General features: G+C 47.8%; 1 protein-coding gene across 2 annotated transcripts in view; it reads left to right on the forward strand.

Annotated features, from left to right (window-relative positions):
• The first annotated feature begins 3,866 nt into the window (after positions 1–3,866).
• CRY2 (cryptochrome circadian regulator 2) overlaps positions 3,867–26,306 on the forward strand; it is a 36,901-nt gene continuing 14,461 nt past the window's right edge. Inside the window, exons 1-6 of one of the 2 annotated variants that reach the window (XM_004050996.5) lie at positions 3,867–4,193; positions 12,480–12,588; positions 15,226–15,368; positions 17,364–17,548; positions 18,578–18,666; positions 25,157–25,297. In XM_004050996.5, coding sequence (XP_004051044.1) covers positions 3,916–4,193; positions 12,480–12,588; positions 15,226–15,368; positions 17,364–17,548; positions 18,578–18,666; positions 25,157–25,297 — 945 coding nt within the window. In that variant the 5' untranslated portion in view covers positions 3,867–3,915. The remainder of the gene's footprint in view (positions 4,194–12,479; positions 12,589–15,225; positions 15,369–17,363; positions 17,549–18,577; positions 18,667–25,156; positions 25,298–26,306) is intronic. The other variant, XM_055354743.2, reaches the window with a different exon arrangement.

Raw genomic sequence — 26,306 nt, forward strand, 5'->3', positions numbered from 1 at the left:
AATACAGTCTCCATGCAGGACATTAACAAAAAGAGACAAAACAGGACTGATCTATCTGCGTAAGTATCTTCGGGGGAGAAAGACGCCACTCAGTTCCTGGCTAATTCATCTCATCCTTAAAGCACCTTATCCTAAGAAGTCTCTCCAATCTTTCACTCTTCCTAGTGTAAACTAGGTTGTTCGGCATCCTCATGATAACCACTCTTTGGAGGTACTTTTTACAAGGTGTACACTAGAGTGCATTATTATGAGATCAAAAATTAGCTTTTATTTCTCTCGAAGAGACAGTAGTACCCCATTACATTTCACTTCCTTAGCAATGTACAGGTTTCTTTGGTCTCTGTCCAATTTCTCTGTGTCCCTTTTAAAGTGTAAAAACCCAAAGTGGACTTTGCACTCTAGTATTCTATCTAGTGTCAGATTTATTTCCCGATTCTTTTTTTTTTTTTTTTCCGAAGTCTCACTTCGCCACTCAGACTGAAGTGTGGTGGCGTGATCTTGGTTCACTGTAATCTCCACCTCCCGGGTTCAAGTAATTCTGCTGCCTCAGCCTCCTGAGTAGCTGGGATTACAGGCACGCGCCACCACACCTGGCTACTTTTTGTATTTTTAGTAGAGACGGGGCTTCACCATGTTGGCCAATCAACTCCTGACCTCAAATGATCCTCCTGCCTCGGCCTCCCAAAGTGCTGGGATTACAGGCGTGAGCCACTGCACCCAGCCTACTTCCCGATTCTTGAATGTTACACTGTTAATATACTGAAGCAATATGCAATTATTCAGTGAAGTATTAATAGTTCATCTTTATCAACTTGACAACACAAACCACAAAAAAACACAAAAGTAATGATGCAGCAATATACAACATGCTTAATATTTTAAGTTTTAAAAAAGCTGGGCCGGGTGCAATGGCTCATGCCTATAATCCCAGCACTTTGGGAGCCCAAAGAGGGAGGATCGATTGAGGCTAGGAGTTGATTACTTCAAGACCAGCCTGGGCAACATAGCAAGACCCCTGTTTTTACCAAGAAAAAAATGTTTTTTAAATTAGCTGGGCATGGTAGTGTGTGCCTGTAGTCCTAGCTACTCAGGAGGCTGAGGCAGGAGGATCCCTTGAGCCCAGGAGTTTGAAAATGTATTGAACTAGGGTCACAGCACTGCACTCCAGCTTGGGTGACAGAACAAGACCCTGTCTCAAAAAAAAAAAAAAAAAAAGAACAGGCTGGACACGGTCGGTGGCTCACACCTGTAATCCCAGCACTTTGAGAGGCCAAGGCAGGTGGATTGCCTGAGGTCAGGAGTTCAAGACCAGCCTGATCAATATGGTGAAACCCTGACTCTACTAAAAATACAAAAATTAGCCCAGCGTGGTGGCTCCCACCTATACTCCCAGCTACTTGGGAGGCTGACGCACGAGAATTGCTTGAGCCCAGGAGGCAGAGGTTGCAGTGAGCTCAGATCATGCCACTGCACTCCAGCCTGGGTGACAGAGCAAGACTCCATCTCAAATTAAAAAAAAAAAAAAAACCCACAACCCAGGGAGCACTGAACCTCTGCTTTGATTAAAGTTTTAAAACTTAGATGTTTGTGGACAAAGTCTAGAAGGCAACATGAAGATAAGAAATAATTGATTTGTTAGGTTTTGGGAACTGAGGTTGATTACTTGTTTTTTCATTATTGGCAGAATTTCAAGGACTTTAAAAAATGAGTAAAATATTTTATGTAGTCAGCAACTTATGGAGCCCACATTACATGTAAGACCCAGGGCTGAGCATTACAAGGAAGACAAAACCAGACACAGGTCCTGCTGTTCAGAATAACAGTAGCTGACACAGTACAAATGCTTACTATATCCTAAGTGCTATTATCACCCTATTGCAAAGATTAAGAAAGTGAGGAACAGAGAGGTTAACTAGCTTATCCAAGGTCACAGAGAATAAAAGCAGAACTAGAATTTGAACTCAGCAACTCCAATGTGCAAAGCCTCACGTTTAACCATTACACCACACTGCCTCTCATGATAGCTTAATAAGAGAGCGAGGGGAGGGGAGGGAAGTGACTTTTGATCATTCAATAAATGTTTTTTGAGCACCTACTATATGTTAGGTACCAGAGTACCAGCTGAGAAGACACTGAAAAGTAAGACAAGCACAGTCCCTGCCTCACAGGGCTCACAGAATACAGATATAGCATTATGGGAATTTAGAGGAGAAAAAGGGAAGAGGACCCATCTCTGAGGTTAAGGGAGAACCACCTCCTTACACTCTGTTTCATTCCTAGCAAAGCACCAACCTTGTGGAGAGAAGAGGGGATAGGAGAGGGGGAACACAAAACCTTAAAATAAAAGTAATGAAAGATTGCATCGATTTATTCAGCAAGCATTTGGAAAGGAAATTCAAAAATAAGGAAAGGGTCAGGTAAGGGGACTAGGATAAACCTTTAAGAGCCTGCCAGTATGAGACTCTAGTTCAATTTTTACTCAAATAATCCTTGAGCATTAGGTGCCAAGCCCTGAGCTAGACTTCAGACATACAACCGTATGTAAATAAGCCACAGCCCCTGCTCTCCAGGAGTTTATACTCTAATGGGGCAGAAAGACTTTTAAGCAAGAAATTCCAGTATCGTGTGCCAAGACAAGTGACCAAAAAGAAGCACAGAATAAGATGGGGCACTATTCAGGTTGGGATCAGACAGCAAGAAGGTGACATCTATACTGAACAATGATACAGAGCAAACTGGAGTTAGAAACAAAGACAGAAGAGGGAGTGTGATCTAAACTGCTGGAACAGCTCGTGAAAAGCCCTGGAAATGATAGAGAATGCCTAGGATTGCAGTGACACTGGTTTAGAGAGTGGTGCCAATTAATGCCACTAAATTGCAGACTAAATTACTAAATGCTTTCATCACTCTGTCCCAGGTCCAGGAAGGGTTCCAAGCATGGGCTCAACCTAGGGTCAAGTTGAAACAGACTGTTTTCCACCTGATAACCCCAAAGCTGCAGCTTGACTAAGCCATCTTAGCCCAAGAGGGTTCCACCTGGCGTCCCAGAAGAATGGGGACAGTGTCCTCCACATCTCTGAACCCTACCCGGAATCCAGTACAGTGCTTTGCACACACTGGATCTACTAAACAGACTAAAAGAAAATAAATTCATCTGATGGCATAATTACGATCTCAATTCAAGTCCCCCACATTCCCAGTCCTTACTCCCAAATCCTCTGCTGCTGCATATTAGGGCACTCCTTCCCCGTCCTTAGACTCTGCCACTTGGAATTACCAAGGATCTTCGCACAAAGAGAAGTATAGCTTCGTGGATAAAAGCAGAAATTTCGAAATCAGAATAATCTGGGTGAAATCCTCTTAGCAGCTTTATGATATTGAATAAGTCACTCAACCTGCGGCACCCTCCGTTTTCTTCATCTGTGAAACGAAAACAACAGCAGCTTTTTCACTGGGGTTCGCTAAATGAATGTAACTGGGCTGAGTTGAGAATAGTAAATGAGACCGTCTACGTAAGGAGATGATCATGTCTCTTGCCATATAAAGTGCACTTAATAAATGGCAGCTGTAGTAGAATGATGTAGATGGTGATGGTGACGATGTTGGTGATAATAGGAAGGCAGCTTCTTCTAGAAGCAGGCCCTGAACAGGACGTGGGTAAGAGATCCGCTGTCCCTCGAGACTTGGCCTACTCCCGGCCCTCCGCGGACAGCCCCAGCCTGCGTCACTTGTCCGCATGCCAGCTCCACCCGGGCGGACCCACACATGGTAGGAACGTGAGGGGGCGGGGCCTGTTCCGGCGCCTCTGGGCCAATCGCCGGGTGGGAGGCACTCAGCCAATGGCAGAGGGGCTCTGGGGCCCTGTGGGCGGGGACTAAGGGAGGAGTTGCGGCGTCATAGGTCACTGGGCGGGCTATGGGCGGGGTCCACGTCGCCTACCGGGGCGGAGCGGGGGTGGCCGGAGCAGTCTGGACAGTCATGGCGGCGACTGTGGCGACGGCGGCAGCTGTGGCCCCGGCGCCAGCGCCCGGCACGGACGGCGCCTCTTCAGTGCACTGGTTCCGCAAAGGGCTGCGACTCCACGACAACCCGGCGTTGCTGGCGGCCGTGCGCGGGGCGCGCTGCGTGCGCTGCGTTTACATTCTCGACCCGTGGTTCGCGGCCTCCTCCTCAGTCGGGATCAACCGATGGAGGTGAGGGGACCCGGGGCTGGGTGGCGGGGACGCAGCCAGGACCCTGACCCTGGGGTGACCGGCGAACAACACGATCCCCCCAACCCCGCCACGGCTGGAAGGCCAGAGGGGAGAAGCCGAGACCGGGGAAGTAATTCGTCATGGTCCTAACGCGCCGGTGGGCCAGGGTTCAGCCTCTGACAAAGCGCGTTCGCACTGTTACCCCTTTGAGCCTCACAACTGCCTGTGGAACGGAGATCATGATCCACGTTGTACAGATGAGACCCTTGAGCCCTGGAGACCCAAAGTCAACCTGCCCAAGGACTTGTAGCCAGTGAGTGGCAGAACAGGGGCTCCTGGTCTAGGGCTCTTACGGTCTACTTAGGGAGGGGCGGAAGGGAGATACCGTAGTGTGAGGGCGGGACGGGTTTTTGCTCGCATTCTTCAAGAGCCCATTGCTGGGCTCGGGGAGATCACTCCGAAGCCTCTGGCTCGTTTGAATCCGCCCTACTACCCGTCCTGGCTACCCTGCACCCAGACTGTCCTGCCTCTAGGGGTGTCAGGTGACCCTGGCTTAGCATTAAATAAGGTCTTCTCCCCTATATTATAAATAAAGAAGCCAAAGGCGTCTTCAGGTGGAGTCACTTTGTGTTCAAAGCTCCAGAGAATCCAGGGGATTCTCCAAAATGTTTTAAGCCCTGCTCTGGAGCTTTGACCTCGATAGAAAAATTTAAAAGAATCCAAAGTGTCACCCCGTCATCCTCTTGTCATGATTTTAGAGGACAGTAGAGCCATTAGAGATGAGACTTTTATGAACTGTTGTGGTAAGGTTAGGGAGCAGGAAAGCCATGATATCAAGAGCCCCTCTGATGACCCCCCAGGAGATGGAGTCGACATGATCATGGAAAAAGATGAACAGGTCGTTAGTGTATTTTCACTGTAAACAGTATTCAAACTAAAGAGTTTTGAGACATAATGTACCCATCGCTCTTCAGAACACCTAGTGGCAGTCGCTCGGTTTGTTTGCATTGTTCTGGGGAATGTTTGCTTGTGGCCTTGTTGCATCGATGGACAGGGTTATTTCCAGGATACCGTGGCTCTCGGCACACCATTCTTTTCTCTCCAAGGTGTGTGCCCTGCTAAGAGAGTGAGTGCTGCTAGCAGTGGGCCTGTTCAGTGTCCCCTCCTGCCCAGAAGGAACAACTAAGGAGTCCTGTGGAGAGCCTGCCCACAGTTTTCAGGCTGCCTTATTGCTCTGTCTCTGCTCCAGTTTTCTACAGATAGGAGGTTGGGTTTGACAAGCATCATCAAATGACCATCCCTAGTGTGCACATTAAGCCGAGCCTCAGACTTTGCCCTGCACCAGTCGGAGCCAGGCAAATGAAATCCGACTACCTTCTTGTTACATTGTCACAGAGTTTCTTCTTTTATTGGGTTTTCGGGGACATTGCATAGTACTGCCTACTCTTTTTTGATAGGGAAGATTAAAAATCAACAATAAAATTCCTGTTGATCAAACTCCAGTTTGCTAGGAACCAGGTGTTTATGGATTTTCGTGGGTCATCGTTTTGTGATTGTGCTATCAATCTAGTGAAGAAGAAAAGGAATGTGGCTCAGATGCCTGAGTCAAATCCTGAAGTCAGAGGCTGTGTAAGAATGCAGATATTAATTGATCACTTAATGAGTGCCTAATATCTGCCAGGTACTGCTCTAGATGTTGCTAGGGATACAGCAGTGAATAAGCAGATGTGTCTGTGCTCCAGAACTCCTGGAGCCTACATTTTATTGAAGGAAGACCAACAAACAACCATAATTTAGTGAAACGAAGTGCCATGAGAAACATAAGGGGACAGACTAGAGCAGTGGTTCTCAATCTTGGCTGCTGTGCATTGGAATCCCATAAGGGTCTTTAAAAGATACCTGGGCCCCTTTCCCCCAGTTCTTTTTTTTTTTTTTTTTTTTTTTGAGACGGAGTTTTGTTCTTGTTGCCCAGGCTAGAGTACAATGGCGCAGTCTGGACTCACTGCAACCTCCGCCTCCCGGGTTCAGGCAATTCTCCTGCCTCAGTCTCCCAAGTAGCCAGGATTACAGGCGGCCATCGCCACACCTGGCTAATTTTTTTGTATTTTTAGTAGAGACAGGGTTTCACCATGTTGGCTAGGCTGGTCTCAAACTCCTGACCTCAGGTGATCTGCCCGCCTTGGTCTCCCAAACTGCTGGGATTACAGGGCGTGAGCCACTGTGCCCAGCCCCTTTCCCCCAGTTCTGTTAAAATTGTTCTGGGTTATGGCCTGGGCATTAAGGTTTGGGGGTTTTTTGTTTTGTTTTGTTTTTTGGTTGTTTTTTTTTTTTGAGACGGGGTCCTGCTCAAGTGACAACCCAAGCTGAAATGCAGTGGCATGGTCATAGCTCACTGCAGCCTTGACCTCCTGGGCTCAGCGATCCTCCTGCCTTAGCCTCCCAAGTAGCTGGGACTGCAGGCATGCACCACCATGCCTGGCTAATTTTTGTATTTTTTGTAGAGATGGGGTTTCACCATGTTCTTCAGGCTGGTCTTGAACTCATGGGCTTAAGCAATCACCTGCCTCAACCTCCCAAAGTGCTGTGATTGCAAGTATGAGCCACTGTGCCCGGCCTTGGGCATTAAGATTTTTAAAGCTCTTATTGCAGCAAAGCTTGAGAAGCACTGGACTAGAGAACCTCAGTCCTGAGACGGGCAACCTAGGAAGTATGTTGCAGTGCATTGGCAGGAAGTCTAATTAATGTTGGCATTCAGAAGAAAGAGATGAAGTAACACAAACAGATTGAATATAATAACTGCTCCTGGGCCTGGAAACAGACACACTCCTACCACCTCCACCATTCTGCTTGCTTCCTGGATCAGTTGAAGGCAGAGCTGCATTCTCTTTTGTGCACAAAGTTGGGGATAGAGGGGAGGGCTGGAGCCAGCCATATCTTAACATGACTGTAGTATGTGTAATCGTCCCGTGGTTGTTTCTGGATTCCAAGAGTGGTCTAAGAGAATTGTGCTGCAGCATAACGTCCTAGCTCTGCAACTGCTTAAGTTGTCTCTGAGAAGCCTCCCTGGGAAGGGCAAGGGACCATCTGCAAGGAGGGGAGGACCCAAAATCTGTGACTCTGTTTCCCTCCTGCTCCTTCTACACTGACTCCCACACAGTGTTTTTCTGCAGAGGAAATCAGATTAAAATAACTATGAATGGCACTAAGAGTAAAAACGGACAGAGAAATGCAACCAAGAAATACACATATTGATTAGCAAGAAGAAGCCTAGCATACTTCTTGCCTTGGTGATGGTGGGAAGTTTATGGGCTAATTGTAGCTATATGAGCCTCAGGACTTTTTTTTTTTTCCAAGTGCTACTTGGCTAAGTGCTTTCGCATTTTCCCCAGCCTCACCTTCCCCAAATTTGCTACATCTGGAAGGAGGTACTGCAGCAAGAAGATAAACTAAAGGAAGATGTGAGCAGTTCCTAGATTTTAAAATGGCCTCTGTGGTTTTTCATTACCTTTCTTTCCCCACTGCAACTTGGGTAGGTGTTAGCAACAGTTCCTCTTCCACTTTATTTAAATCATTTTGTCCCTGGCTCTGTGCTGCGCCTCTTTCAGGAGCTTCTGGGACAGAGGGAATTTGTAGAAATAAAATATGTTCCCTCTCAGCCCATTTCTCTCAGAATTGGTAAATGAGGTAAACTGGGAACTTCCCAGGATGCCCCATGAGAACAAGTGTGTCTCTCTTCCCAGATGCTGAAAGCTGAACACTGTTGGACTGTTGGGAAGTGGATTGAGAACTGTAGTCTACTGGCAGGGAAACAGGAGCTTCTCTGAGCTATTCACATTGGTACCTGAGAGAGGCACTTTACCGTTCTGCTGCCAAGGAAATGTTTCTGTTTGCCCAAAGGGGATAAAAACCTTCATCTTTTTCTTTGAAATTAGGAAAGAATAAATATATTTTTAAAATAATAAGAATTTAATATTTAAGTATTTCTCAATATCACTCAGATACTTAGAAATAAATCCCTGCCAGAGATTGTGAGTTTAGGTTATCCTTTTCCATGGGGCTTAAGCTCTCTTAATTACTTAGGAAAAATTAATTTCTATTAATATCCTATGTAGCCAATCTGTGCCAGCCAATGGTATCATCATCGTTGTTAGATAACCTTGCCTTGAAGCAGAAGAACTTGGTCAAGGACAGCCTGGACCCAAAAGAATTCACTGTTATCCTCCCTCCCCCCATTAACAACAAATAAATAAAATATTCCTCAACACAGGATCAGCCATTCCTAGAGAAGGCCCTCCCTAAATATGAGTACTTAATCAAAGGATCTGCTTGTTTTATTCTAAAAGGCTAGCCTTGTAGAGTCCCTGAGTTATAGTGTCCTCTCTGTATTTTTGGAAATCCCAGTCTGGTTTTCTCCAGTTCTGCCTGCCTCTGGCTCCAGAGCACTTACATAATAATGTAATTCAGTTGCACATGTTGTCTAATCCAAAGGGTAAGCTTTGCTCTCCCAGGACCATGTGCTCTGAATTTTGGCCATGCGAGCTCAGCTAAGAGCTGCCAAGGGTGAAGTGCCAGCCCCCAACACCACCATCTCCAATGCCCAGGCCAGTTTCCTTCAGAGTCCCCTCATTGGAGTAAAGAGAAATTGTAGTAAAGAGGAGGGTTCTAAGGGACCACAGAAGGCCCAAGGTTCTCTCTGGTGAAAGAATGCATATACCTGCCCACTGAGCCTTTGCCCAGTCGCAGCACTGCTCCAAATGTGATGGACAGCTGTCACCTGGCAGGCCTCAAAGGTAGTACCCTAGTGGTGGCTTCTCATTCTCTGCATTCTCTGGCTGCCTGGAGTCTGGAGATACTGGGGACCCTCCTCACATCTCTGCCTGTTACCTCCGTGTGGTGGCTGTCCTGAGCCCTCCCTTCCCGGGTTGACTTGGGAGGGAAGTTGGAAGAAGCAGAGCATTTCTAGCAGGCCAAAGGGGAGGCAGAAATATGGATGCTCAAGAGAGAAAGTTTAGTACAAACAAACTAGAAGCAAAGAAAGGCAACTTGTAACAGAGGCTAGAAGTAAAGTTCAGTTTTCTAGAGTAGTGCTTGTGAAACTTCAATATGCAAATGAATCACCAGGGGATCTTGCTAAAATACAGATTCTAATTTTGGAGGTCTGGGTTAGAGCCTGAGATTCTGCATTTCAACAGACTCCTGGGTGTTTCACAGCCAATGCTGCTGATTGTCAGACCACATTCAGAGGAGGAAAGATCTGGCAGCAGAGGTGTTGCTGGCCTTTGAGTTGGCCTGTGGTGCTCCCTAATGGCTGAGCCCTGGGCAGCACAGCCTCGGTGCTCTGTTTGTTGAGAGGCAGTGGCTGGCTAAAAACGAACATGTCAAGCCTGACAGATTGCCTGGTTTGAATTCTGGCCACTTACTAGGTATATGATGTTGGGCAAGTTTCATAATCTCTCTATGCCTCAGTTCCCTCATCTATAAAATGGGAATGATAATATTACCTACTTGATTGGGCTGTTTGAGAATTAAATGAGGTAATGTATGTGAAACAAGTAGAATAGTGCCTGTCATTGTAAATGCTTATTAAATGTTAGTCATTGCCATTATTGTCATTATTTTTATTTAGTTGCTGGGTTCAGAGTTGGGCCTTCTACCAGCCTCACATCTCTGCTTCCTGCTATAAACATCTTTTGTGAAAGAAGAAAAGGGCTCTCATAGGATTAGCTGTACTTTAGAGATGCTACGAGGAATCTCTCCTTTTAGTAAATGAGGTCTAAAAATAAAGTTCTATAGAAGGCAGATTGCTACATGTTCTGGAACCTAGATTTCATGTGCATTCCAACCTTATTTATAGCTTCAAATCAAAGTCCTGTGCAGCCTGGTGGACTGTGAAGGAAAAGGCCCCCAAAGCGCACGGCAAGGACACTCCTGGGAGCTGCAGATGGAGGACCCTGTGTCCTGGGGTTATGAAATTTAAATCACTGCTCCTAGCCCTAGGCATTCTACCTGGCAGGGTCCAGGTTTCAGATGGCATGAGACCATTTGCATGGATTTCTCTTCTTTTCCTTCCAGAAGAGTGGTGAGGCTTGGGGGAGGCCAACACAAGTGACGCACTTGCAGCTCCCTGTTCCTTTTCTGGAGGTGTCAATTTTTCAAAAACAGAAATTCACAGAGGTGGAGCTTTTGGTTTGCATAAAGCAGCATTCAACCTGTTTGTCTTCCATCCCAACCTCTCAGAGAGTCTTCCTCATGCTCTTTTGCAAACATGATGCTTTGAGCCGAGCCCAGGGCTCAGCCCATGCTAGAATGTGGGTCGGTGGCATTGGCCGTGGGAGTGTGTCAAGTTGTGTACGTCAGAGGCAGCAGTGGGGGCTGGTTCTAGTTGGCAGCCTGGGAATAGTCACTGCTTCTGTAAGCCTCCAGTAGTCAGGGAATGTGACTGTGATGTGCCATTCCTATTGTTGACAGAGAAGAATGCTGGGGATGGGTGGAGACCCAGGGGGTAGATAGCAGGTGCCTCAGAGGTATCTGTGACATATGCAGATTGACCTGTGGGTTCTTGAAGAAGAAGATAAGAATGCCAGTGGATTACCTGTAGCCACATTGCTATTAGAGAAAAGGATTCCAAATTCCTGAGGGCCTGCAGAATCTCAGCCCCTGGAGCAGAGTTGGTGTGCAACTAGAAATCTTTAGAAATGGGGCACAGAGCCCTCACGGTGGCTCACGCCTGTAATCCCAGCACTTTGGATGGCTGAGGAGGGCGGATCACTTGAGGTCAGGAGTTCAAGACCAACCTGGCCAACATGGTGAAACCACATCTCTACTAAAAATATTGTTTAAAAAATTAATTGGGTGTGGTGCACATACCTGTAACCCCAGCTACTCGGAAAGCTGAGGCAGGAGAATCGCTTGAACCTGGGATGGGGAGGTTGCAGTGAGCCGAGATCACACCACTGCACTCCAGCCTGGGCGACAGAGCGAGACTCTGTCTCAAAAAGTAAATAAATAAATAAAAAAGGGCACAGAGAGGAAAATGTGGGTTTCAGAGTGACCACCCTAGGTTCCTGAATCCCCAGCTTTGTCACTTAACAGGTATGGTCTTAGGCAAATTAATTCACCTCTGAGTGTCTCAGTTTCCTCGTCTATAAAATAAGGATGGTACTATTTCCTTCAAAATAGTTGAGAGAATTAAATGCAGAAATGCACTTAAAAAGCATGACAGAACTAAAATCCCATTGATAACCTTGGTTGCCTCTGGGGAGGGAGGGAGGGGAAAACCCTTTTTACTATGTACCGCTTTGTCACTGGAATTTTGAGCTACATGAATAGTTTATCTGGTTATAATGTTAATTTAATTTAAAAATAAAACGCTGAAGGCACTCAGCAAATGTTAATGTCCTTTCCCTTTCCCCTGGTGATCCAGGTCTCCTGCTGAAGTTCTTGCCTAGCTGCGGTCTTCCCCACCCCCCACCCCCACAAAAATGTGAAGATAGCTATTGAGAAGTACCTTTTAAGGCCTTCTCCCTCTTGGGATGAGAACCTGATCACCAGAGCCCTGGAGAGGCCTGGAGAGTGAGCCAACTGCCAAACAAAGCTCTGGGAACTAGGGACCCATTGCAGGCTGTGAGGCTGTGGCAGCAGAAATACGCATGGCCCAGAGCATGCATGCAGAAAGTCAAGGAGTCTTTTCCACCAGAGTAAGGAGGATTTTCCCAGCTATGGCAGTCTAGTCCTCTGCTAAGAGGACCTTAATGCTTCATACCACAGTATTGCACTGGCTTTTCAGATGGCTCCCATGTGAGTCTCACAACAACCTCGTGCTGGGCAGATACTTATATCTAGCCCCAGAGACTGCGAGGGAGTAAGTGACTTGCCTCTGATCACACAGAAACACCACACTAGGAACAGCTCACATTTATCTCATGATGTCTGTGTGCCAGGCACAGTGCTAAATGTTTTTCACACATTATTCGATTTTCTTTTCTTAGCAATTTTATGAGATGGGTACTAACATCAGCTTCACATTACCGGCGAGAAAACAGGCAAAGAAGTTAGGTTATTGCCTAAAGTCACACAGCTAGTAAGTGGCAAGGCCAGGGTTTGAAGCAGAGCAGCGCTGATCCACTACCACATCCCTCCTGGGCTGGAACCCGGGCCTCTCCAACTCTAGTGATCATGAGGCTGCCTGTTGGGCATAAACAGCGAACCAGTTTCTCCCTGCTTTGTTAGGAAAGAGAGCCACTCTTCATGATGTTATCACTAACAAGGCCTGTGTGGACTCTGCAGGTTCCTACTTCAGTCTCTGGAAGATTTGGACACAAGTTTAAGGAAACTGAACTCCCGCTTGTTTGTAGTCCGGGGACAGCCAGCCGACGTGTTCCCAAGGCTGTTCAAGGTAAGCGTGCAGAGCCCCAGAGAAGACAGTGAGATTCTGTCCCTGAGGGTTTCCCCACAGCCTGAGTGATATGATATTCCGACTGAGGGAATGGAAACATCAGGGCTGGTCTGGCTGTTGCTGCTAGAGAAGTTGGGAGCAAAGGCAGCCAGTTAGCTTGCTCTTGGAATGGAAACTGTGTTAAGGAAAAAAATTCTGGGAAACCAGTGTCTTGTTGGAAAGCTCTCAGCTCAGTCCAGACATAGGATGTGGTAAGTCATTCCACTCTGGATGCCACTGGCTTCCTTCAATGTTTTCTTGGCTCAAGCCAGCCAGATTTATTAGGGTTCCTTCTAGGCCAAGACTTTGAGGGTGGGGTTTCATGTCTAGCAAGGTACATTTCCCATCTTGCTTTGCTCTGCTTATTGGGAAAAGTCAGCCTTTTCTGCCGGGCGAGGTAGCTCACACCTGTAATCCCAGCACTTTGGGAGGCCGAGGCAGGCGGATCACGAGGTCAGGAGATCGAGGCCATCCTGGCTAACACGGTGAAGCCCCGTCTCTACTAAAAATACAAAAAATTAGCTGGGCATGTTGGCCGGTGCCTGTAGTCCCAGCTACTCGAGAGGCTGAGGCAGGAGAATGGCATGAACCCGGGAGGCAGAGCTTGCAGTGAGCCGAGATTGCGCCACTGCACTCCAGCGTGGGCAACAGAACGAGACTCCGTCTCAAAAAAAAGGTCAGCCTTTCTGAAGAAGCTTTCTTGTTTCCCATGGGGTAAATGATTGATAGAAATCTTCATTTTGGTGCCACATAGGTTTCTGTTTGCAGTAACAGGGGGCCAGTCCACTTTTCCCTCAATCCCTTTAAAAAGTATATTCTAAGGCCCACATAGAAGCACAGGAACTCATGGACAGAGGGCTCTGGGACAGACTGCCATCACCCTCAGCAGCACACAATGATTGTCATGCCCCTCCCCACCCTAACTCCGAGACAAAAGGAAAAGTCATGTCAAGGCAAACAGCTTAGTGAATACATCATCCTTCAATTCCCCTCCCCGTACCCCCACACATAATTGTGCATACATGTACAAATCACACAGTGCTAGTAATTGCCCACATTCATTGAGGGCTGCCTATGAGTCAAGCGCTGTTCCCAGTGTTTGTTTACATCAACTGAGTTCTTCCTCACAGCAGGCCTAAGAGGTGGCTACTGCTATCCCGATTTACAGGAGAGGAAACAATCATTGGTTGTGAAGTTAATAAGTGACGATCTTGGATTCTGACTCTAGAGCTGTATCCTTACCCACCATACCATATAAATACATTTGCCTCCCTTCTCCCCTCGACATTGCCCTTTTTCTCCCCCAGCAACTCAGAGGCCAACCCACTTATATCCCAGAGATATAGCTAGGTCATCCATTCAGTCATTTAATGTATTTTTATTGAGCTTCTGCTAGGTACTAGGCCCCATACTAGGTATAAGGGTAATGATGATGAGTGAGACAACATGGTTTCTGCTCTGAGAGTTCACACTAATAGGGGAAACAGGCAAGTGTATCATTGTCATATAATACATGCTGCAGTGGAAAAAAGACAAGGTGCAGAAGAATTATATTGAAGGAGGAGGTCAAGAAGGCTTCTTGGAGAAAATGTCATTTAATAATATTGTTATCATTCACAGGTTACAATGAGTATTCAATGATGTAATCTATATGAACTATAAGCATGGTACCTGGCATATAGCAAGGGCTCAATCAAAGTTTAATGCTGATATCCTCGAATGAGGGATAACTGGCCCTGCTAAGGACCGAGTCCCCGGGCAGGGCTGAGTCAGGACCAGACCAGCCTGTGCATGGCTAGGACATTTGCCCCTGTGGTTCAGAGCTTTCAGAGACTATGAGCAGAGGCTTTGGAGAATGTGTTTTTCTTCTTGCAAGTTGCATGCTCTAGGGCTTTCTGTGGGTTGACTGTACAACCATTCACTGGGCCAGCTTGCTATGAGATCTAGAAATTCCTACCAGAAATGACTAAAGGCTTAGGAAAGAACTTCCTCCTTTTCAACATGTAGCCCCTCTGGTCAGTTTCCTCTGACCTCCAGACTAAGGATCGCTTCCCCTTTCCTGACTCTCTCAGGGCTGGAACCTATTAGCTCTGTTTGCTATTGGCCTCAGGAGTGTTGCTGTGGAAACAATTAAGACACTTCACATAGCACAACTCTGCCAAGAAAACTAGGCCACAAGTCTGCAGGGCTGTGAGAAGCTCTGGGAAAAGCTTGCTGAGCAGGCAGAAGGCTGTGGTCCTGTCCCACCTGTGAGTCAGTGCCACTCTCTGGGACTGGGGGTTTCCCAGGAGCGTTGTATTTATGGCCTCCTGCCGCATTCTCCTACCTCAAGGACACAGCAAGTGTACAAGGCTGCCTACCTCTCTCCCAACTCCACTGTTGCTGTGCTGTTGGCTTCGCCACACTGCCTGCCCTCCTCAAACTTTCTGAACCTCAGCTTGTTTGCTTTCCAGATCAAATCCCTGTTCCTAGTTTGTTCTGCTGCCCATCAGACAGGTCTCTAGACTAGCTCTGTTCTTTCCCAGGAAGGAACTGAGAGTCCAGCTTCCCCCTCCTCCCCAAACACAGTGTTGAGCATAACAGATCCTCTCCCCACAGGAATGGGGAGTGACCCGCTTGACCTTTGAATATGACTCTGAACCCTTTGGGAAAGAACGGGATGCAGCCATCATGAAGATGGCCAAGGAGGCTGGTGTGGAAGTAGTGACCGAGAATTCTCATACCCTCTATGACCTGGACAGGTAAGAGATGGGGCCCAGGGATCAGGTTACCAATTGTGAGAGTTAGTAATTTGGGCCCCTGCTGAGCGGAACTCGGAGAGGTTCAGCATTAGGGCCACCTGACCCAGGAGGCATGGCATCTTCTAGAAGCTGGAGGAGAATAGGCCAGAGTCAGGACCTGTAGAACAGGTTTACCCCATTGAGCTTTAGCCCATTGAGGTGGCAGAGAGGCTTGTTAGGCCCAAGGCATGGAAGCAGTGAGGACCCACACTCAGGGTATTTACAAATCTGCTCCTAGTATGCCTGAGTCCCACCTGTGCCTCATACTCCCACTTCCATCCTGCTCAACAGCTGCCTTTTGACCTCAGTGGACCCTGTCTGTTACCCCTCCAACAGACCTCTGTTCACACAGGTCCAGTTTTTGTACCTAAGATGAGTTCTAGGCTGGGCATGCTGGCTCATGCCTGTAATCCCAGCACTTTGAGAGGCCAAAGTGAGAGGATCGCATGAGTCCATGAGTTCAAGATCAGCCTGGGCAACATAGTGAGACCCCCGTCTCTACTAAAAATAAATATATTAGCCATGCATGGTGGGACATGCCTGTAGTCCCAGTTACTGAAGAGGCTGAGGTTGAAGGATCACTTGAGCCCAGGGGCTTGAGGCTGCCATGAGCTGTGATCATGCCACATCACTCCAGCCTGGGTGACAGAGCAAGATCCTGTGTCAAAAAAAAAAAAAAAAGAGTTCCCCAGGTTCTATGACTATCTGGGTTTCCAGGCCATGTTGCTTGGTGGTGGGGAGGGCTCTAGAGATCCCTGCAGGGAGCTGCTAACTACAGAGGAGTCTCCTCCCCTGGTGACAGCCTCTGTGCTTTCAGAGATTCTAGGAGGAAATCCTCTCCTCCCCTTCCCCTGCCATGCCAGAGCTGTCACCCTCCTGCTGCTGCTGCTGCTGTTGCTGCTGCTGCCAAGCCAGCAGCCGCCGCCGCTCCCCACCCCCACTTCCCAACCCAGTGCTGGCTGCCAAGAAGCCAGGTCACACAGCTGTGCACGTGAGCCGGGCCCTCAGGAGGAGAGGCTGGGTGTGGAGATCCTCCTCCTGCTGCGTGCCAGAGGAGGGGGAGGCATAGCAGAGGCAGCAGCCGACCATATATCTCCACTAACGTGGGGAGAGCAAACTGAGAAATGAACTCACCCAGCCAGATGGGCCTTGCGTAAGCTACTTCTTGGCCAAGAAGAGCCCCGGGAATGTGGCTCCATACCATCCCAATTCATCCTTATATAAACAGCCTCCGTTCTCTTCTTCGCCCTCTGATACTCCTTCCTTCTTGCATGAGTGCAGTTATGTTTTCCCTGGTCATGAAAAATACTTTGTAAACTACAAGACTCTCTTTAAGTATCAGTTGTGGCTATGAACTCTAGCTCCAATCTCTGAATTTGGGAGGATAAGCTGTCTTCCACCTCTCTGTTCAATGTTCTAATAAATGGAGGCTAAGAAGGGGATGATTTTCCAAGAAAGGAACATGTCTGCTATTCCTTATGATGTTAGAGTTAAAAAAAAAAAAAAAAAAAAAAACGTGTCTTCAGCTCTTATCAAAGAACTTTCTCCAGGGCTTACACGGGTGGTAGAGGCCTATGGGGATTCCCTTAGCTTGGACAGATAGGCCAAGTGCCAAGCAGGCTAGTAGGGATTTTTCTGTGATTAGAGATTTGGTCAGTCTCTGTCTTTAGGCGGCTCTGCGTCAACACCAGGGAGCCCGGAATTGAGTCCCAGCTCTGTCCCTGCCTTGCTCCATTACTGAGGCACCTGCTTCAGCTCTCTGGGCTTTATTTTCCCTCTCGGTAAAATGGAGATGCGGCCTCCCTTGCCGCCTCCTTTCCACTCAGGCGTGGGACCTGTGAGTGGATGAGGAAAGCCACCCTCAAAGCCTTCAGAGTCTGGGTTCTTTTTTGGGTGGGCAGGGACCCACATCACAGGGCCTTGTGGGTAACACTAGCTGTGCTTTGGGCTCCCCAGGATCATTGAGCTGAATGGGCAGAAGCCACCCCTTACATACAAGCGCTTTCAGGCCATCATCAGCCGCATGGAGCTGCCCAAGAAGCCAGTGGGCTCGGTGACCAGCCAGCAGATGGAGAGCTGCAGGGCCGAGATCCAGGAGAACCACGACGAGACCTACGGCGTGCCCTCCCTGGAGGAGCTGGGTGCGTACTTCCTGCCCAGAGCCGCTTGTGCTGGTGCCTGCTTTTGTGTAAAGAAATTCTTTGTGAAAGTAATGCATGTCATTATAGAAAGGTTAGAAAGCACAGGAAAACAAAAATGGAAATGGCAGTCACTATTACTCCACCACTCAGAGGTAACCACAATTAATTTTAAACTATGTCCTTCTAGTATTTGTTCTGTTCATACTCATACATGTAATCTTCTGTTTCTGGTTCTAGATCATGCCTCTATTTTTGTACTAACCTCTCACAGACAATACAGGCACTGCCTGGTGCTGGTGTCTGTGGGCTTCTCAGTAACAAGATAGCTAGTATTGCTTCTGTTTAAAGCAGGGAATCTGTCAGCCTCTCAGATTACTAACTACACTCTTTCACCCCTCCCTCTTTCTTGCCTTTTTTTTTTTTCTTTTTGAGACGGAGTCTGGCTCTGTTGCCCAGTCTGGAGTGCAGTGGCACAGTCTTGGCTCACTGCAACCTCCACCTCCCGGGTTCAAGCAATTCTGCTGCCCCAGCCTCCTGAGTAGCTGGGACTACAGGCGCCTGCCATCACGCCCAGCTAATATTTGTATTTTTAGTAGAGACAGGGTTTCACCATGTTGGCCAGGCTGGTCTTGAACTGGTGACCTTGAGTGATCCACCCACATCGGCCTCCCAAAGTGCTGGGATGACAGACGTGAGCCACACCTCCAGTCATTTCATCTGAACAAAGCTATTAGCCTTTTTCACCTGAAAACCACAGTTGTTGCCAGCTAATCTGAAAAGGCAGGAGGTCCGGGATTGTTGTCATCTACCTGGAGCGATGAGGGTGCAGGGGAAAGCAGAGGAAATAGTGACTGTGGGAAGAGAACCAAGTTGACCTAGAAAACGCTAAAACTTTAAGGATTATCTAACCCCCAGTAGCACCGAGACACTGTGGTTCAGTTCTCATAAAGTTCAAATAACAGAACAGCCGTGCCGGGCTATCACTGAAATGGTCAAACCTCCTGTCTTGTGACCTTTCCTTCTCTTCAGGGTTCCCCACTGAAGGACTTGGTCCGGCTGTCTGGCAGGGAGGAGAGACAGAAGCTCTGGCCCGCCTGGATAAGCACTTGGAACGGAAGGTATGGGCCGTTTCTGAGACACAGAGCTGCAGATACTGATATCCACACAGCAGGAGATACAGGTCATGTCCATGTCCTTTAGTCCCTCTTAGCTCACATTGGTTGGAAAATGAAAAATCCTCCTATCCTCCTGATGGCCATAACAACAGCAACACTAACAGCAACTACCATTTAGAGAGTACTTACCATGTGCTGGTCACTAGGCTCAGCATTTCTGGGTTAAGCACCTGCTGGCATTTCTTTTAATCTTTCCAACAGCCCTGCAAGGTAGGTACAAAGCTGTTCATTCTACAGATTACAAAATTGAGGCTTAGAGAGATTAAGTAACTTGCCTGAGGTCACAAAGTTAGTAATTACAGGTTGAGTATCCCTTATCCAAAGTGCTTGGGACCAAAAGTGTTTCAGATTTTAGATTCTTGAATTAGGAATGCTCACCTTATAACACAGTAAGACCTTGTTCTGTGTTATTCTAAAGCTATGTCGGATTGCTTTTCTTTCATCTGTGGGCAGGTTCCCCCTACTAAGAGGATATCTGGTTAGTAAAATCTATAAGATTATTTTGTGTTGATGTGTCTCCGCACCTTTTTGCTGGAACTCTTTCAGCGTGTTGATTTCCATTTGCTTGGACACAGAGCAAATGGCCCACCTCCCAGTGCAGTGAGAACTGGGGAGGAAAGAAGCCCAGGCCTCAGAGGCACAGTGTCACAAAATCCTCACTCCCCTGCAGCTAGAGGAGCAGAGAAAGTTCTCATGTCCGAGAACAGTCAGCTCCTAGTTTCCTGCCCCCCTGCAGCTGGTTTATAAAATCTCAGCTTTTTCTATGCCTGCTAAGATGGCTAGGTATTTTGCCTAGCAGCCAGATGATGACAATAATAGAACAAGGAGGCCAAGGCAAATCTACTTGGGAAGAATGTTCTCCAGCCCTGGAGGTGTCCAGTCAACAGTGAAGGCCCACAGCCTCGATATTTCTACCTGGTTGTTTCCTTCAGCCTGGGACGAAAGCAAGCCCCACAGACTTAAAGGATGAGACCAGCTATCTCTGTCCACATCAAAAGGTTCACCTAGAGATTCTTGGGCCCAGTTTGAAGACAAAGGTTCTGCCAAGGGGCAGAAGGGTGGAGATGACAAATGGGATTGCAGGAGTAGAATAAGGCTTAAACCTGTAAAGAGCTATCATCTATGGTTAGTTTTTATCAGCTGGAGAACATTTTGTAGAAGGATGTCCCTTAGGTCACCGACAGGAGCTCCTTTTCCACATACCCCCAGCGGGCGGGCCCCTTCTCTCAAGGGCCCTTATGCCATGGACACATTCAGACTCAGTGGTGCCCAGAGGAAATACTGTGTCCTGCACATCTGGGAGAACAAATGGTGCTAGAGATACAGGAGTTGAACCTGATTTCAGGATGTTTATTTTAGCTTCCTTCAGTTCTCCAAATCTGAAGGGAGCACCTACTCATGCCAGTTTAGCAATACTAGATAGAAGAAGGTATGTGCCTCTTTTCCGAAAGCACCAGGAAAAGTCCCAAGGCATGTTTTCATTGGCCTGGTTTGGGTCATGTGACTGTCCCTGACTCAATGACTGTGGCCAGGTATAGGAGGTGGTGCTTTCCCTGGCCAGACTTGCATCATGAGTCCGCTCCCAGAACTGGAAGGTAGGTTTAGCTCTGCTTTATCCACTCGGACTAGGATCAGGGAAGGCTGATTCTCCACAGGAATATGAGATGCTGTTACTGAAAAGCAGAGGAAGCTACATGATCTTTACCACTGGGTTACTCAATAGTAGATGAGGGCAAGCATCTCTCTATAAAAGTATTCTGATTATTAAATTAAAAAGGAATGATGGAATTTGAATACCACCATTTTGTAACTCTCAATGATGATGCATTATGTATTGGTGACTGCTGACACCATAGAAGGAGGCAAGCATTATGTGCCCCCTGTAGTCTTGTCAAAGGGATCAAACCTGAGTCCAGTCCAGTTTCTGGTACCAGCCACCAATGTGCAGGTGATACACAGGACACAGCACTTGTTGAACTGCACCATGAGTATACAGTCAGCAAAATCCAGACTGTGGGAGTCTTGGCAAGTCAGATAGCCTGGGTTCTTTCCCAGAACAATGGAAAGGAAAAGAAAAAAATGGCAGAAAATGTGCAGATTAAAAGAAAATTAAATAACATATTAAAGTTTTTTTTAAGGCCAGGCACGGTGACTCACACCTGTAATCTCAGCACTTTGGGAGGCCAAGGCAGGAGGATCTCTTGAACCTAGGAGTTCAAAACCAGCCTGGGCAACATGACAAGCCCTCATCTCTAAACAGAAACAAATTAGCCGGGTGTGGCAGCATGTGCCTGTAGTGCCAACTACTTGGGAGGCTGAGGTGGGAGAATCACTTAAGCCCAGGAAGTCATGCCACTGCACTCCTGCCTGGGTGACAGAGAGTGGGGTCTCAGAAATAAAAGAAAAAGAATCCCAGCACTTTGGGAGGCCGAGGCAGGTGGAGCACTTGAAGTCAGGAGTTCGAGACCAGCCTGGCCAACATAGTGAAACCTCATCTCTACTAAAAATACAAAAACTAGTTAGGCATGGTGGCGAGTTCCTGTAATCCCAGCTACTTGGGAGGTTGAGGCATGAGAATCGCTTGAACCTGGGAGGCGGAGGTTGCAGTGAGACAAGATCATGCCACTGCACTCCAGCCTGGTTGACAGAATGAGACTCTGTCTCAAAAAAAAAAAAAAAGAAAACTGAGTAGCTGGGATTACAGGCTCCCACAATCATGCCTGGCTAATTGTTGTCTTTTTAGTAGAGACAGGGTTTCACCCTGTTGGCCTGACTGGTCTCAAACTCCTGACCGCAAGTGATCCTCCTGCCTCAGCCTCCCAAAGTGCTGGAATTACAGGCATGAGCCACCACACCCGGGCAGAAATAAAGTTTTTTAAATGGCCAAGACTAAATTGTAACACCTAGGAATGCACATTTGGGTAAAAAAAAAGAAGCTACTTAAACACAAAGAATAACTGTGAAAAGATAAAGTCCTTCCTTTCAAACGTTTTGCAAAAATAGAAAAATGTAAACATTTCAGAAATGCAGAACGTGTTTATTATAAAAGCTGAGGTAGGGGTTGCATATACTGGGGGGCAGGAGGGAACTATTCCTAGGATGAGCACATAGACTCTTGGGGTGGCTGTCAAAGCTCTGTTTCCCAAACCTTGGTGGCGATTGCGTGGATGTTTGCCTTAGAATAATTCATTAAGTCACACATTTGTGTGATTTTCTGTATCCAAGTTTCATTTAAAATAAAAATATTTTAAAAGTTGGGGGCTAGCAAGGGTGTGTACATGCAAAAATACCTAGTGTCTGTTAGAAGTACTTAACCTGATACCACAGGGGTTACCTGCAGAGGAGGAAGCCTTGAGGTTGTGACTTGAAGGAAGAGTCTCAGTTAACCAGGTGAAGGTGAGGGAAGGGAAGACAGTGGTCCAGAGGCAGCTGCTTGTGCAGAGGCAAAGGCCAGTGAGAGCAGATGCGTAAAGAAGAGGGGCAGCAGGAGGCGGAGGGTACAGTGAGCCGAGATCACACCACTGCAGTACACCCTGACCCTGTCTCAAAAAAAAGGGGCAAGAGACAGAGCTGGAAAGGCCTGGGTGCTGGGGAGCCACAGAAGCTTTCATGAAGATTTGGGCTCTGTCCTCAGAGCAACAGGAAGCCCACTGTGTACATTATCCTGAGCAACAGTCATTACATCACTCTGGTCCCAGCGTGGAGAATGAGTTAGCAGGGGATGGGAGTGGATGCAGGGAGGCCAGTCAGGAGGCTGCCACAGTTGTCCAGTCTAGATATGACCTTAGCCTGAACCAGGTTGGTGGCAGCAGGGAATGGAAAGAAAAGGACAGATTTGGGAAATATTTAGGCAGTAGAATTGACAGGACTTGGTGAGGGGACAAAGGTGATGGCTAGGATTGTGCCTTGGGCAGCTAGGTAGCTAGCAGTATATTATCTGAGGTAGGGAGGTCAATGGAAGGGTGGGTTAAAAGAAAAGGGCGCATCTCCCTTGAGCTGCCGGAGAGGCAGCCAAGTAGAGGTTTCTAGCAGGCAGCTGGGTGGAGCAATCTGGGCTAGAGCTATGGATGTGGTGGTTGTCTGCAAAGGGGCGGAACTGGAAGCCATGGGCCTGGATGAGCTTGCTGAGGCACACAGTTGAGTAGAGAACCTAGAGCTGAGCCCTGGGTACCCACATTTAAGGGAGAGGCAGAGGAGGTGGAGCTGGTGAAAGACCAAGAGCGCCAGGCAGCTGGGAGATACCAGGAGATGTGGAGTCACAGAGGCCAAGGAATCAAGAGGATAAGACAGCACAGTCGGCAGGTATAGCGCTGCTGAGAGATACCAAAATACAAGGTCAGAAAGTGCCTGCAGGACTCAGTGGCACAGAAGTCACGGGAGCTTCTTGTGGGAACCAGCCTTGTGGTCAAGGAAGAAACCAGGATGGGGTTGGCAAGAAATTGGAGGTAGGGGAGGGGAAATGCAGAGAGGCAAGCTGTGAAGGAGGAAAAAGGACCCAAGTCTACAGGGTTGCCAGAAGCCCTTTGTTTTTATTTTGTTGTCTTTGTAAAGAGGAGAAATGAGATTATTTTCTCAATGTTTAGGGAGTGAAGACTATAGGAAGAAAGAGGTTGAAAATGCAAGAGAAGGAAGAGGGGGGCTTCCAGAGCAGCCGAAGGCCTTGGCCTTGGGAAGGGTCACAGGAGGGGAGGAGAAAGAGGGGTAGGTGTGGGTGCAGGTGAGTTTGTAGATTTAGTGGCTGAAAGCAGAGGTGTTTCCCACCTGATGGCTTCCATTTCCAGGAAAGTGTGGAGCAGGAGGCCTGAAGAGAGTCAAGGTTGTGAAACAGTATCATGGAGAGGAGGAGAGGATGTTGGGAGTTAAGAAAGTGAAAATAGGCCGGGTGCGGTGGCTCACGCCTATAATCCTAGCACTTTGGGAGGCCGAGGTGGGCGGATCACCTGAGGTCGGGAGTTCAAGATCAGCCTGGCCAACATGGTGAAACCCCATCTCTACTAAAAATACAAAAATTAGCAAGACGCGGTGTTGCACACCTGTAATCCTAGCTACTCTGGAGGCTGAGGCTGGAGAATAGCTTGAACCCTGGAGGTGGAGGTTGCAGTGAGCCAAGATCGCGCCACTGCACTCCAGACTGGGCGACAAAGCGAGACTCCATCTTAAAAAAAAAAAAAAAAAAGAAAGTGAAAATAGTTACTTGATGTATTGGAAAGAGAATAGAATCTGGAGTCAGAAGACAAGTTCACCCCAAGCCCTGTCTCTTACCATCTCAGTAACCCCCAAGAGAGTCATAGAACCCTTTGAACTTGGCTTCCTTATTTTCAAAAGGAGGTAGTGATAAATGATGCTTCAGAGGATTGTTAAGATCACGTGAGACTGGGTGTGATGCCTCACGCCTGTAATCCCAACACTTTGGGAGGCTAAGGTGAGTGGATCACCTGAGGTCAGGAATTCGAGACCAGCCTGGCCAACATGGCGAAACCCCATGTCTACTAAAAATACAAAAATTAGCCAGGTGTGGTGGCAGGTGCCTATAATCCCAGCTACTCGGGAGGCTGAAGAGAGTCAAGGTTGTGAAACAGTATCATGGAGAGGAGGAGAGGATGTTGGGAATTAAGAAAGTGAAAATAGGCCAGGCACGGTGGCTCACACCTATAATCCCAGCACTTTGGGAGGCCGAGGTGGGCGATCAGGAGAATCCCTTGAACCCGGGAGGTGGAGGTTGCGGTGAGCCGAGATCGCGCCACTGCACTCCAGCCTGGGCGACGAGCAAAACTCTGTCTCAAAAAAGAAAAAATAAATAAAAAAGTCATGAGAGACTGCATGGAACAGCAAGTCAGGAAAGTAAAGTCCTATGCCAGCAACGAGTGATGATAAAAACATGACCAGTAATGTTATATGACACATGGCCCCAGAAATGAATGATTCCACTGGTCCCCAGGAATGGATTGGAAGTTTCCTCCTTCCCCAGCTGCTGTTGAACAATAATGCAAAGTCCCTGGTGTCCGTGATACAACCTCAGGGCCGCTAGTGACTAGAGAAGGGACTGAGATATTCTTTTCTGTAACATAGAAGCCGTGTTTCCTGCTGTATAATTAGAGAGTTCATTCAGTGCTTTCAGAATTCTTTCATATCTCATTTTAATCCACAGAAGATTGGAAATTTTGTTCTTATTTAATAGATACGTAGCTGAGGGAAGTAACAACGTGTTCACAGTCACCCCACAAATTAAAGAGCAAGTCAGAGAATGACATAGACTCGTTGTTTGGTCTGATGGTGGTTCCGTCTCAAAATCGGCTGGACAAGCACAGTGTTCCATGGCTCCATGGCTGGCTGTTCTGTGACCGTAGGCAGATTCCTTAACCACCCAATGCCTCCATTTTTTCCTCTGTTACATCCAAGCCTTTCCTTTTGCCACCTTCTCTTTCTGCTGTAGGCCTGGGTTGCCAACTATGAGAGACCCCGAATGAACGCCAACTCCCTCCTGGCCAGCCCCACAGGCCTCAGCCCCTACCTGCGCTTTGGTTGTCTCTCCTGCCGCCTCTTCTACTACCGCCTGTGGGACCTGTATAAAAAGGTAAGGGGGACATACCTGCCCACATTGCAGCTAAGGCCTGCAGCCAGGCCTTTTGGGCTTGTCAGTCACCCTAAAAAAGGCACTGGTGGGTGGGGGTTTGGCTGTGGCCCCTGGAAGGGCCTAAGTGTGTGTGGATAGTCCAGAGGAAGAGAGAAGACTCAATATCCAAGAGGGCAGAGCCAAGCACAGAGTGAACTGCCCACCAGAATGAAGCCCAGACCATCATGTAGAGCAGAAGGATAGGCAGAAAAGCAGGCCTCAGGTGTCACCCTAGAGGTGGCATATCCTCTGGCAGCTGGTGGACAGGGGCGAGGTCCCCAGGGTGAGAGGCATGGAGAGGGTGAGGCTGGAGCCAGTCTGAAGTGGAAGAGCATAGCTGCCCGCTCTGGGGCTGTGTCCACAGCATTCAAAAGGGGAGTCCAGGAACAGCAGTTGCCCATCAGTGATGGAGGGAGTGGTCTGGAGGGGCTGCACACAGGGCTGTGCTATACAGACAAGAAGCAAATAAGCCTGTGTTAACTGTCCCCAGAAGGAGAGAGGGCAACACAGTCAGCATTCAGAGGGATCACCTCATCTTGTGCCTGTGTTTTTTGTTTCTGTTGTTTATTTAAGAGACAAAGTCTAGCTGTGTTACCCAGGCTAGAGTGTAGTGTGGCCTGATCACAGCTCACTGAAACCTCAGACTCCTCAGAGCAATCCCTCTGCCTCAGCCTCTCAAGTAGAGCTAATTTTTTACATTCTTTGTAGAGATAGGGTCTTGCTATGTTGCCCAGGCTGGTCTCAAACTCCTGGGCATAAGCAATTGTCCTGCCTTGGCCTCCCACAGTGTTGGGATTACAGCCGTGAGCCACCATGCCTAGCCGTTGTGTCTACGTTTGTTTTTTTGTTTGTTTTTGAGACAGGATCTCATTCTGTCACCCACGCTGGAGTACAGTGGTATGATCACAGCTCACTGCAGCCACAACCTTTCAGGCTCAGGTGATCCTCCTACCTCAGCCTCCCCAGCAGT

The sequence above is a fragment of the Gorilla gorilla genome, chromosome 9 (assembly GCF_029281585.2).
Source record: "Gorilla gorilla gorilla isolate KB3781 chromosome 9, NHGRI_mGorGor1-v2.1_pri, whole genome shotgun sequence".
Lineage (NCBI taxonomy): Eukaryota > Metazoa > Chordata > Mammalia > Primates > Hominidae > Gorilla > Gorilla gorilla.